This window comes from Enhydra lutris, unplaced genomic scaffold (genome assembly GCF_002288905.1).
Source record: "Enhydra lutris kenyoni isolate GAN:26980312 unplaced genomic scaffold, ASM228890v2 scaffoldscaffold1, whole genome shotgun sequence".
Classification (NCBI taxonomy): domain Eukaryota; kingdom Metazoa; phylum Chordata; class Mammalia; order Carnivora; family Mustelidae; genus Enhydra; species Enhydra lutris.
Window position 1 is genome coordinate 39,136,926 of NW_019154085.1, and position 13,455 is coordinate 39,150,380.

At 60.6% G+C, this 13,455-nt stretch overlaps 1 protein-coding gene across 1 annotated transcript; it reads left to right on the forward strand.

Moving 5' to 3' along the window:
* The first annotated feature begins 810 nt into the window (after positions 1–810).
* On the forward strand, positions 811–13,051 carry LOC111144801 (integral membrane protein 2C). The gene is given in 7 exon segments (XM_022499286.1): positions 811–1,020; positions 8,360–8,500; positions 10,310–10,498; positions 11,642–11,713; positions 11,715–11,753; positions 12,217–12,367; positions 12,895–13,051. Coding segments are annotated over 7 exon segments (804 nt in total). The 5' UTR covers positions 811–900; the 3' UTR covers positions 12,987–13,051.
* The last annotated feature ends 404 nt before the right edge of the window (positions 13,052–13,455 follow it).

Here is a 13,455-nt window from a genome sequence, read left to right on the forward strand (position 1 = left end):
GCTTTGCAGGGGCAGAGTCTTGACTAGAACCCAAGCCTCCAGTCACCCACCCGCAGATCTTCCTGCCACACCAGGACCTCCTGAATAGGGGAGAAATGAGCAACAGTGCTGGTCACTCACTGAGCCTGCAGGCTGCCCTAATTTCTTTACTCCCAGCATCCTTAGCACACATCCCCCTAGACCCTCAGGAAGGTTCTACAGGAGAGAAAAATGAAGGAAAGAGGATGATGGAATATGAAAGAGACGTGGATGCATGCGGGATGCAGGCAGGTAGGTACCTGGACTTGAAACCTCCTCCTGGGTCTGAAATAGGTGGGAGGAGGAAGCAGCGAGAGCAGGTGCAGCGGACGCACCAGCGTTTCCAAAGAGTAAGGTAGGAAGACGGGGAAATTTGTCTAGAAGCTGTATTTGCCGGACAAACACTCTTTTAACAGAGTGTCGTGGGGTCGCTGGTCTTGGCGAGGCAGCTGGAAGGGATAAGGCTGTGAAAGGGATTGAGTCCATGCCTGATTGGACCGACGGACGGACCGACGGACGGACGGACGGATGGATGGTGGGTGGATGAATGGAGCGAGTGAGTGAGTGAGTGAGTGAGCGAGTGATTGAGTGAGTGAGTGTGCGAGCAAACCTCAGCCGTCCCTCGGTGGGAGCGACGCGCCCCGCAGGGGTCACTGCGCGCCCGGGAGCTGGCGCGGCGGGGGGGGAAGGGGGCGCAGACGCTCGGGAGGGGGGCGGGGCGGGGCGGGGCGGACTAGAGGCGGGGTTAGGGAAAGGGACGCGCGCACCAGCCAAACTTCCGGTGCCTGCAGATCGCAGAGCGGCGGTCGCACAGATAGAGGCTGCACGGGCAGAGGCTGCACGGGCCGAGGCTGCAGGGCGGACGCGCGGCCGGGCGCAGCCATGGTGAAGATCAGCTTTCAGCCTGCCGTGGCCGGCATCAAGGGCGACAAGGCCGATAAGGCGTCGGCGTCGGCCGCGGCGCCGGCCCCAGCTGCTGAGATCCTGCTGACGCCCGCTCGGGTAAGAGGGGCCGGGGGTCAGGCTGGAGTCGGAGGCAAGGCACGCCCCGCCGGCCCCGGGAACTGTTCAAGGCGCATCGGGGTCCCGGAGCCGAGACCGGAGGGAGTGAGGGTCCGGAGTGGGGCCTCCATCCCAAAGTGGGGAGGGGGCTTGGGTCCTCTCCTAAAGCGGCAGCCGAAAGCAAAAGTCCGAGAAGTAGGAGGGGTCTGAGTTGCTGGTCCCCAGGTGGGAAAGCGCTCGAGGTCTCTTCCAAAAGTGGAGGGGCCCTAAGCGGCTGGCCCCAAGACTGGGGAAGGGGCCGGTAGGAAGAAGTTGGGGGAATGCTGGTGGGGGGTATGCGTCTGTTTCTAATCAAGAGGGAGGGGCCGAGAGTCGAGCTCCGGGTGGGGGATGGGAGGAGGGTTGGACGTTGTTTCCCAAAGTAGGGAGGTGGGTCAGGATTGGTGGGGAATGGTTAGGGGCGGTGGGGTGGGGGGGAAAGAGTCCGGTGCCAACGAAGGGGGTAGGGGCCGTTGACTTCGTCCCAGACGGGGGCTGGGAGTATGCTGCTGGTCTGCACCTGAATTGGTGGACCAGAAAGTGATGAAATGGAAATAAACCAGAATTGGCCCGGCTGCATGTCTGGGATTCGAGGTTCGAGGTTCGAGGTTCGAGGTTATGAGGCCAGGCCCCCGGATCTCACCCCACCCCCTGCCGTCTGGACCTCCTTGCTCCCCTCTTCCTTCCTGTCCATGATCTCGCTCTGGCCTGCTCCCTCCACCCCGCGGCGAGGCTCCTTCACTGCCCTGGTGCCCTCGCGCATCCCGGAGGCTCTTTGTGGGGGCGGGCCTCCGTGCACCCCGCCTCCTCAGGCGTCCTCCCCCTCCTCCCCCTTCCCTCCAGCCGGGGGAAGAGAAGGCATTTCCGCCAGTGGAAAACTGTCTGAGCTGCGTGGAGTCTGACCCGGAGAGGGCAGGACGCGTGGCAGGCAGGAAGGAGAGGCGAGGGGAAAGGTGGGAGAGCTGGTCCAGCCGGGCTGTATTGTGCTCCGGCAAAGGTGTCCGCGTAGCCATCGTTTCGGCGGTCTTGGGGTGCACCAAGCGGTCGCATCTAGACTGGACTTCCAAAGTCTTTGTCCACTCCCTCTCTCTGCCCGCTGCTAGCTTCTGATGAGGCTTACTCAGCGCCAAGGTCCCTCCCCAAGTTTTGTGGCTCAGATTCAGCCTTTGCCTCAGATTCAACCCGGGTTTGGGGGGGGGGGGGCGCTGCAGGGGAAGACCTGGGCCCTGGCCAGGTAAAGAGGGGACACTTAAAAGGGGCCTCGGAGGTGGGTGTCACATCCCCAGCAAAGAGCCAGTGAGGAATGCACAGAGGAGCCACAGGCCAGCTCCCCTGCCCTGGTGTGGTCACTGCATCATGGGGGACCACCTAGGCTGGTCCATCATGCAACTCCATCTGCATCCCATGTTCAGGTGGGCTGAAGGCATTCTGTATTTGAAAACCATGGTCTGCTGCTTTAAAAGTTTGGAAGGGTCTCTTGAAACCTCCTTCCGCCCTTCACTGAGGAACCAGCTTCCTGGCCTGTCTCAGCCCAGGGAGGGAGCAGAACGATCTCACAGGAGTGGCACACTGTCCATGCCCACTGTGTGGGCCTGGATGATGCCCGCATCCCCTGGGTGTTAACTGACAGCCAGCTCCTGGCGCTGATAGCCAGCGTCCTCTCTTCCCCCTCACCCAGCGTGAAATGGAAATATCAACATCTTCCCGGTGCTGTTTGTAATGGCCAGGAGCCTGCCTCCCAAACCTTCTTAGTTGCGCAGGGTCTCCTGTTTGTCTTAATTTGGCATGGAGGAGCGCTGGGGGCCCAGGAGGAGGATTAAAATCCTGGCCCCTCTAGGACAGAACTACTTAAATCAGTAAATGATCATAGCCCCACAAGGCCCCGAATACAGTGGGAGCTTATCAGTGGGTGTGACATGTTGGTTCTGCCAATCGCCCACTGGAATTGGAGCAGGGGAAGGGGGAAGAGATTTCACTGCTCTGGGCCTGGTGTGCCCTCACGTGGCTAAGGGGCACATCCATCCCTCCCACCCTACCCCACCCCACCTTGACCTTCACTGTGTCAAGACCGAGCATTTGAGGTTTGCCCCATGCTGATGGGGATGCAGAGGAAAGTTATTAGAAGGTTTCTTCTGGCCAAGGGGAACCAAGGGCCCTCCTTGGTTACTGAACTGGACTCAAAAATCAGATCTAAAGCACCAGAAGGACTACTTGGTGAGCCAATGAGTTTGGGAATGCCCTGTGGGTATTCTAGGAAAATGTCCACCTGGGCACAGCCCCGGGGGCTGGGGTGAGGCGTGGGGGGGTGGCTGGGGTGAGGCGGTGGCTGCCAGCTCACAGCAGGGTTCCCCCCTGCTTCTGAGCAAAAAACTCCAATACAAGGAGGATTCTGTCCCCAGACCTGCTGCTGGAAGGAAGTGCCTCAGTGGCCTGGGAGGGGATGGGGGTGGGGACCCAGCTGGGCCTCCAGCTGCCCACCCTCCCCTTGGTGCTTGCCTCAGAGGTAATGAGAAGCCTGCGCTGATGGGCGACTGGCGGGGAGCCAGCCTGGAAAGTGGGCTGGCCGGGAAGCATCCTCTCAGCACGCGCTGACTTGATCCTTCCTCCCCTTTGGGGACCTCTCTTTTGGGCACCTCTCTGCCCAGCTCCGCTCTCCCCTCGATCTACCTGCGGGTGCGCGCATACACACACACATGCACATACACACACACACACCCACGCACGGGTGCGTGCACACTCAGGCAGCCAGGTGTAGGCTTGTGCAGACCGGACTGGGCTGGGGGGCCGCAAGAGGAGAAAGACACGTTCAATACCATCATCTCTCCAGCACTGGCTGGTTTTCTCCTGGGCTTTGCCTTTGATTCCTGGCTTCCTCATCGCCCCCTCCCCCAGCCTGCATACCTGGGGATTAGATTTCATTCTCCGTGTCCTGGCCTCAGGCCCTTGGCGGGAGGGAACCGGTCTCCCGGAGTGGTCGGGGGAGGGTCCCCTGCCAGCAGGGAGGGCGGAGCTGACCGGGCTTGGAGCTCCTGCCCCAGGTCCCCAGTACCCGCTGGCTCTGTGGGTGAGCTGAAAGACCCTTGTGGGAATATGATCCTGCCCCCGGTCCTGCGCTGGGATGGGGTGGGGGCTTCAGGCATCCCCTCCCTGGCCTGCCCTGGGCCTTCCCAGGGGCCCCTGGGCTTTCGAACACACCACAGTGGCTCTTCTCTTCCCTCCTCTGTTGCCTTCTCTTTTCACTCTTCTGGGCCGGTCCCTGCATGTTTCAAGGCTGTCAGCAGACTGCCGGGGAGGCTGAGTTCCTCCTGGAAAAAAAATGTTTATGGTAAAATCTTGGAGGCGCAGCCCGGCTCCCGCCCCCCCAACACACACACTTTCCAAGTTCTCTGTCCCCCAGCAGAGCTCTTCCAGCCTCCAGCTTTGCCGCTCGTCCTTTGGAGCCTCTGTTCCCTGGAGTCTCATCTTCAGTGCCAGGAAGCAAGTGGACTCAGAGCAGTGGGTGGTGTGGGAGTTTTCGGGGGCCCCCGCACACGACAGGAACGGGGTTCCATGATGCCCTGTCGGCATGTACCCAGCTCTGTGGGCTCCGATGCCCCCTCCCTGCCACCTCCACTCAGTGTGTCTGTCTGTCTGTCTCTCATACACACAACACATCAGTGACCTTGAATCTGGTCTGCAGCCCCGGAAGTGAGCTTCTGAGGGGAACTAAAGCTGAGAAGGGCCAGGCAAGAGCCCCTCCCCCTCCAGCTGTGGGCCTGGGCTGCAGCAAGTGCGTTCCTGGCTCCCCGCCAGCCTCCTCCCAGCCGCATGCAATTGTAGTTTAATCTGCTTGCAGTTAATTTGGACATTGTTACGGAGGAACTGTAGCTGGGGGGCTCCTCGGGAGCCCTGGGAGTCTGCTGAGTTAATGCTCCAGTGGCTGGGCTCCCCTTAACGGCCGTGGCCCTGGCTTTGCAAAACCATTTAATGAGCGCCATTGCAGGCCTCAGTGCAGGGGCCGGGGAGGCTGGGCCCCTCTGGGTCCTGGACGGCCGGCTCACGTGCCCCACACGAGTGCACAGCCAGACACTTTGCTCAGAAAGCCGTGTTGCCTTGGAAACAGGAGGCAGTGTTTTTCTACTTTCTAAATGGAAGCCCCCCCCCCCCCAACAGAGGCCTGGCTGCTCCCTGTGGGGGGTGGCATTTCCCTGAGTGTCCAGCATGACAGGTGAAGCAGCTGGGGTGGGGGTATGGTCTCAGGAAGCAGGCCTCTCCAGGGTCCTGGGTGAGCCAGGCCCGAATCCCCAGGTTCTGTGTTGTGTGGTGGGGGGACCCCATAAGCAGTGGGCCCTCCCTCCCGTGTGGACATTGGTGTCTGAAGTCCCTTTTGTCTCAAAGCAGGGACATCCATGGCTCCCCGTCTGCCTTCTGGCAAGGTCTAGTCCTGCTTTCCCTTCCAGCCGGCTGCTCAGCCATGAGGCCTCTGGGGTCTGGGCCCTGCCGGCAGGTGGGGTGCGCTGGGGAGGGGAGCAGGCAGCTGGGTCTCACTACGCAGGCGGGGGTGGTCAGCAGTGGTGGGATCAGGAGTTGTTAGCCCCAGACACGTGAGGGGTTTGTCCACTGCACATCTAGGAAAGGTGGGCGGTCCTCAGCCTTCCCAGTGACACCCCCCAGAGTAAGGACGCAGGGTAGTATCCAGGGACCCCTTGGAGGCCGTTTTCTCCTCAGCCTGGCTGCCTAGCCACCACCATGCCCACCCCTTCCAGGCCCTCAGAAACACCCCCTCCCCACCAGAAGCAGAAAGGCCGCCTTCAAACCAGAGGCCTTGTTTGTGAACTTCGTTGGGGCGGACTCTGAGGCTCTCTTGCTGGTGGCCCTTGACTTTGTTTCGTTTTGTTCTTTAAAAGCAGCTCTTACAAGCTTGCGTCTCCAGTTTTCCTGAATGCAGGAGCAAAAGCATGGCCAGTGTGCAGCCTCAACAGCTGTCCAGGGCCACGGCCCTGCAAAGGAGAGGCTCAACGGAGAAAGATCTGCTGTTTTATCCCGCACTTCATCCTTGACAAAGGGCTTTTGTGTTCTTTGTCTCATTTAATCCCTGCTTCTTCACATTTCCAGAGAGAAGTTGTGGGGTTGGGGTGCTGCAAATGCTCTCCTCACAGGGGAAGGGAGTCCCTGCTGGGGCCTCTCTCAACTTCTGGTCCCTCCTCAGCCCACTGCAGGTGAATGTCCCGCCCCCAGGGCAGGATCCCCCGCTGATGCAGACAGCCTGGCCTGTGTCCCAGGTCAGCCATGGTTCTTTGGGACCCACTCGGGACTCTGGAGGAGTGGAAAGGCCACCATCACATCTGCAGGAGCCCCTGGTGGGCTTGCTCCTCATTGGGCCCCCCTGTGGTAGCAGCTGTCCCCATGGGACCTTGGTTAGGGAACCTCAGGGAACCCCAGGGTGCTGAGCAGATGCCAGCCAGGTAGGTGCCTCTCTGGTCTTGAACACAGGCAGGGCTGGGGTCGTAGGAGCCCCAGCACTCAGGTAGTGAGTTCAGGGAAATGGGTTTGGCCTCCCACCCCTGCCAGGCAAGCTCCCCGGAGGGCAGACGGAGGTGTTGGGGACCAGGGTGGGCTGGGGCACCTTTCTGCCCCGTGTCTCCGTCCCGTGGTGCAGAGGCTGGGGGCTAGCTAGCTGGTCTGGTGATGGATGTGCCGGGGGGGTGGAGGGGCTCCAGGGGTTTTTGTCCTTTTCCTGGGTGTGGGTGAGTGGGAGAGCCCCAATCAGGGAGACATCTGCCCCTCTGATGGTACACCCCATTGCTCCCGGAGGCTTGGGCCTCATACCCTGTATTCTCTAAGCCAGGGGGCCTTAAGGGATTGGGACCTGAGCAGCACAACAGGCCCTGTGCCCCACCTACCCCCCAGGCTAGGCCCCCTGTGCTGTGCTGAGAGATAGGGGCCTATCTGTCCCAAGTCACTTGGATCTGAGCTGTGTCCCCAGCCCCCAGGGTAAAGGGAGAGAGAACTAATGGCACAAAGGGGGCTAAGCAGGCAGTTGGCATACATACGTGGAGAAGCTTCTGGTTCCAGGCTGGAGCTCCTTCCCTTACCCCACACTGCCTCATCTCCTGGAGGCTGGGTGTTCTTGGGACTGGACTCTTCCCTCACCCTATCTGGACCCCATGGAGGAGGGATTGAATGGGGCCAGTGGAGGCCAAGGCGGACAGGTTCTTCTACAACAGCTCTCAGGATGGGGGAGGGCAGGGCTGGGGGCACGACAGTCACAGACATGAGAGGTGGCCTGAAGGGCCTGAATCATGACACTCTCAGGCGAGTCCTCCTGGTCAAGCAGTGTTCCTAAGTCTACACACACACCGTGCTCCACCAGCCCAGACGTGTGTGGCCTGGAGTTAAGGGCCTTTTAACTTGGGGCTTCTTGGCAACCCCGAGGCTACTGTCCTGAGCCCGTCTGGCTCCCCGCAGCAGGTGTTTTCCAGGAGCCTCCTGTCCTGGCCTCTCTGGCCACGTTTCCCTCCTGGCAAAAGTGTCCCAGCTTCCGGAAGCCTCCAGACTCCACTCTTCAGGCTCCACTCCTGACAGCCTGCTTGAGGCTGCTGGCCAGTTGCCAGTGTGGGGCCGTGGCTGGCCCCCTGCAGGCTGAGCTGTGCCCACGGGGATGGTGTGCTCAGGGCTGCCCAGCTGGAGGGAGCCCAGCACAGTGCCCAGACCCCATGGGCCTCCTGCAATGCCAGTGAGCGCTCCCTGCCACGGCTTTCTCAGTGGAGCCCAGAAGCCACTTCCCATGGCCCCAGTCCCAGTCTGCCCTGTGCACTGCCACCTTTGGGTGGCTCCGAAGCCTTCCCTGGCTCCCCATGGCCCAGAGCAGCGGCCCCCAGCCTGCCAAGTGCACCCCGATTCCTGCAGGTTCCTGGGTCTGGTGCAATGATAAGGCCATGTCTGTGCTTCCCCCATTCTGTGTTTAAGAGAGTATACTGTGATTACAGCTGGGAGATAATGAAGATAATGGCCCGGGCAATCCAGCTGGGCCTGCTTGGTCCTAGGGGGTCATTCTGTGTGGCTTCCATGTGGGTCTCAGTTTGTCTTTACCTGGGAGGAGACTGGGGAGGCCCTGGCAAGGCATTCCTTCCAGATGATGCTGTGTGAGTCCCCAGCACTGCCCTTCCCCCTCCCCCACCATCATCCCCGCCACCTCCCCCCCAACTTTCCCAAGGCTCAGTCCCGGCCAGCACAGTGGAATCTCACTTTGGGAAGGGGGCGGGAGGATTCCGGGAGCTACAGGACCACCATCTGTCTGAGTCGGCCCTGCCACCCACAGGAGGAGCGGCTCCCCCAACAGCGCTACAAGAAGGGGGGCTCTGTGGGCGGTGTCTGCTACCTGTCGATGGGCATGGTCGTCCTGCTCATGGGCCTCGTGTTCGCCTCCGTCTACATCTACAGATACTTCTTCCTCGCACAGGTGAGGCCAGGCGGGAGGGAGGCATTGGGCTCCGGGAAAGGCGGTGTTTGCAGGGGACTGCAGGGAGGTGGCAGGAGGGCAGCATGGGCAGTTGAGTACCAGGGGCTTGGGGCTTATAGGGGAGGGGCAGCAAGTGACCTGCCCCATGGGTGGAAGTGGGTGCCCAGCCAAGCCCAGAAGCCCCACATCCTTCCTGTATGGGGCCATCCTGGGCATACACCAGCCCACCTGGCCCCTTGCCTGGTCCAGGAGATGGGAACGGAGCCCTGTCCTCTTGACTCCCACGGCAGCTGGTGGACTGTCCTTACTGTCTTCAGACACAGCTGCCAGGAGCACAGTTAGCAGTGGGGGCGCGGGGAGGGGAATCTGTGGCCCCTTCCTGCACTGGCTCCCTGGAATGTTTTCACCAGACACTCAGATCCAGCAGAAACTAGAACTCTGGAATCCCTTCAGAGCCAAACCCTGTGCTCAAGGATCATGCTTTAAGGACATCTGTTCCTTGGACGTTTATTTGGGTTATAAAACAAGGAAGGTAGACCATGGGTTAATGGACAGATTGCCCACCACCTCATCCTGCAAGGGTGGCCTCCACTGCCCGTGACAGCATCCCAGGTCCCCAATTAACGTGCTCTCACAGCCATTGAGGGCCTGCAGCTGGGCGGGAGAAGTGGTCACAGTCGCGGTCACAGTGACCTTGTGATCAGTCAGACCTGGGAGGTAGATGGGGCCCCCAAGGTAGATCAATTACAGCTCAAAAGAATAACGGTAAGGGCAACACACAGGGAATTCCAGAGTGACAACGGGGCTGAGAATTGCCAGGCATTTATGACCCAAGTGATCCCTTCCCACCCTCAAGCAGTGGTTTTTACCTTAGTTACTTCATTTTTTCCATGATAGAAATTACTGAAAGAGTTTTTGTATTCCATGTGACTTTGCCCTGGAAACCTCAGCTCCCGCACACCTGCCGACTTCCCTTCCCCTTTGTCACCCCTTTCCCCATCATCCCCCTCCACGGCCAGCTCCCCATATGTTCCTGTTTCTCGCTCCCCTGCCCATGGGCCCTTCCTGAGGGCTCCTGGTCCCCTCTGTTCCCAGCTCCAACCTGTGCTCTCCTGGGGCTCCTCACCCCACCCCATTGGCTGGGGAATGGGGGCGCCTTGGAACAGCCTCCGAGTCTGTGCCCTGGACAGTATGATTCATGTGTGATGATTCACACACACACACACACCCAGGGAGAGCTCACATGAAAAAGGAGAAAGGGCAGTTCTGCTGATGGCAGGCCAGTAGTCCCTGCACAGATGGGCGGGGGGGGATGGCTGGAGAGGGACAGGTGGGCACAAAGGTCCACGGGCTCAGCCGCTTGGCCGCAGTCATGGCACATGCCGCCCCACCCTTGATGGGGCGTGGTGGGGGGGCGCGATTCGGCTGGCTGTTCACATAGGGGCACAGTGTTTGCCAGGACTGCTCAAGGGGCACGGGGTCCAGGGAAGGTGATGGGACTGGTGTGAGGCTGGCTGCCTCTCGGTAATTCTGGCTCCTGAGCGCCCCACAGTTCAATCCGGGGCTCCTGTGTTTGCCCCTGAGAGCCAAGGAACCGGTCTACCTAGGACACAGCAGAGCAGGCTCACCCTTCCTCTCCTTGACTCCCCGTGTTTCTCAGTGTCTCCATCTGTGAAATGGATCTCATTGTCCCACCCTTGCCATTTGCTGAGGCCCTGGGCTCGTTGGTGTGGTGGGGTCGGCAGGGTAGAAAGGGTGGCTGCATCAAGGGTGCCGTGTGACCGGTCTGTCTGCCTCTCCCCTACTCAGCTGGCCCGAGACAACTTCTTCCACTGCGGGGTTCTCTACGAGGACTCCCTGTCCTCCCAGGCCCGCACACGGATGGAGCTGGAGGAGGACGTGAAGATCTACCTCGAAGAGAACTATGAGCGCATCAACGTGCCCGTGCCCCAGTTTGGTGGCGGGGACCCCGCAGACATCATTCATGACTTCCAGCGGGTGAGGCCGGCCGGGGCTGGGGCAGCAGTGGTGGAAGGGTGTCCTGATGACCCAGAGCCCCCCTTCTGCCAAGGGTCATGAGAAAGAAGAATGGGAGCAAGAGGAGAAAGCCAATGTCCCTAGTACCTCCTTTGAGTAGGTCCTGTGTGATGGCAGGCGCTGCGGGTTAGGTTGTGCAGGATTTTAAAGACCCCACTTTTGTTCGAGAGGCGTGTTTACCACTGGACATGAACTAGCCACGGTGGGTTTTGTCCTCGGCCACCTGACCGCTGCAGACACTGCCGTCACGGGCTACACCAGTGTTCCCTTTAACAGGGTGTTTGTGTTGATGTTTTCCAGAGGCGTAGCGTGCCTCCTGTCAAGGGCTTTAAGCGTACAGCTTAATGGCTACATGGAATGCCCCCCAGAGCAAGATTTGGATTTGTGCCAGCACCCCAGAAGGTTCCCTTGTGCCCCGCCCCCCAGCCCATACCCCCTCCCCAGACATAACCATCTTGTGCTTCTTTTTTTTTTTTTTTTAAGATTTATTTATTTATTTGGGTGAGAGCACCAGCAGGGATCAGGGGGAGGGGCAGTGGGAGAGGGAGAAGCACACCCCCCACAGAGCAGGGAGCCCGCAGATGCTTCACCCACCCTTCTCACTCCTGTTGCCAGTGAAAGTCTTGAGGCTGGTGAGACACGGGCTCTCCAGCTGTTTGTCCCCACCACCCCCGTACTTGCCTCCCAGAGCTTCCTAGGAATTCTCCAGAACAATCCCTTTGCTCTATGTTCTGGACATTCTTGTTGCTGGAGCCCATGGGGAGCCAGGGATGGAGCGCCTCTGGCTGAGGGTCCGGGCTGTCCGCAGGGGTGATAGGACCTCACGGGGTGATGAAAGGCACTCATGGACCATTACTGTCTTCCACAAACCCCAGTTCTGGGACCCCAGGAGATGAGCCCTTCTGACAGCTGAGGCGCCAGGCACTTGGTGTTTCTCATGTAGCGCAGGGGAGCTCCCGCAGACACGGGCGAGGCGGGGAGTGAGCATCGGGGGCATCTCCCACTGGCACAGTGGGCTGGTACCTCGGCTGGCCGGGGGCCTCCCAGCCCACCAGAGCCAGGCCCTTGCCTGCAGAGCCTGACCTGGCCGCTCTTCCCACCCAGGGGCTCACCGCCTACCATGACATCTCCCTGGACAAGTGCTATGTTATCGAGCTCAACACCACCATTGTGCTGCCCCCCCCGAAACTTCTGGGAGCTCCTCATGAATGTGAAGGTGAGCGGGAGCTCTCATGGCACCTTGCCACACTCCCCTGTGGACGCCAGGCCTGGGGCAAGGGAGGTTCCTGCGGAGGGGAGGGCTTGCTGCCAGCTGGGCCCGGCACCCCAGATAAGCCCGTGCCCCTCCATCTTCCTTCTCCTACATCCCAAGTCAATGCCTCTCCTTTCCACTCTTTGCCTCCCTCTCTCTCTCGTGAAGGGCCCCGAGACCAGCTTCCTCAGCCCCCTAAGTCATGCCCCACTTTGGCAGTACAGAGAACCCCCACGTGCAGCACTGGGGCACAACCAGAAGCCACCTGGGAGTGTCCAGAGGGCGAGCCATGAGGGCCGTGGATGGGGACGTGGGCGGTGTGGCTGGGCATTTCAGGTGGCGGGGGACTCTGAGGGAGCAGGACGGTAGGCAGGGGAGCTGGAGAGCCCTGTGTGCTGGCCCGGCGCTGAGCCCACTCCCTCCGCAGAGGGGGACCTACCTCCCGCAGACGTACATCATCCAGGAGGAGATGGTGGTGACAGAGCACGTCAGCGACAAGGAGGCCCTGGGCTCCTTCATCTACCACCTGTGCAACGGGAAGGACACCTACCGGCTGCGGCGCCGGGCTACCCGGAGGCGTGAGTGGCAGCTCCTCCCATCCGGGCCCCTGCCCTGAGCTTTAGGCCACAGCTGTGGGCCCACCGTGCCTGGCCAGGGGGCTGGAGCCCAGCTGTCGGGGAGCTCAGAGCAGAGCAGTACTAGCGGCTGATGGTAACTCAGCACTTCCCCTGGGCCAGGCCCCGGTTCACGCTCCTTACGTCCTGCAGGACGTAAGGAGCATGTCAGTTGCTGTCATCCTCATAGTTATTTTTGGTGACCCGTGAAAGATGAGGCAGCGGAGGGACAGAGAGGTTAAGGAACACCCCTGAGGTCACACAGCAGGGAAGGGGGCAGAGCTGGGCCGCCGGACTCCAGCTCTCGAGCTCTCTCACCCCTTCAGTGCACAGCCCCTGGGTGAGTCTGGGTGTCCTCACACGGGCCACCTATTCCTCCCTGCCCCCAGGCTCCGGAGGTCCCCCTCGGGTTCCAAGGCTAGTGACGTCTGTGGCCCAGCCAGCTCTGGGCAGGGGTACAGTCCTCACTGAGCTTCTCTCTTCTCTCCCAGGGATCAACAAGCGAGGGGCCAAGAACTGCAATGCCATCCGCCACTTCGAGAACACCTTCGTGGTGGAGACCCTCATCTGCGGGGTGGTGTGAGGGCCTCCCCTTCCTGGCCCCACCCCTGCCCTCGTCCTTGTTTCTCTTCTGGCCACTCTGGCCCTCCTCCTTCCCCTCGCTTAGCTTGTACTTTGGACACCTTTCCATAGACGTGACGTGTCTCCTGGTTCCTTTCCAGCCCTGCCCGCCTCCCTGTACCAGAGCCGTGACCTCTCAAGGCCCCACCTCTTCTGAGCTCCCAGGTTTGGGGGACAGTAGGGTGGCACGGGATGGTTTCCATGACCACCGTTCTGCAGGCGGGTCCGCTAGGTCCGGCCCAGAGCTGCACTGGCAGCCCAGGAGATGGGCTGGATGGAGAGGCTGGGCTCATGGGGGACCTGGGCGAGGGGACAGGGGAGGGATGTGGTGCGGGGTTCAGAAATGTCTGCACAGTTGGGGAAGTCCCCAGAAGCTTGTTGCTTGGACAGTCCTGTGTCCAAATTCCCAGATCTTCGATGAGGATGGGGGC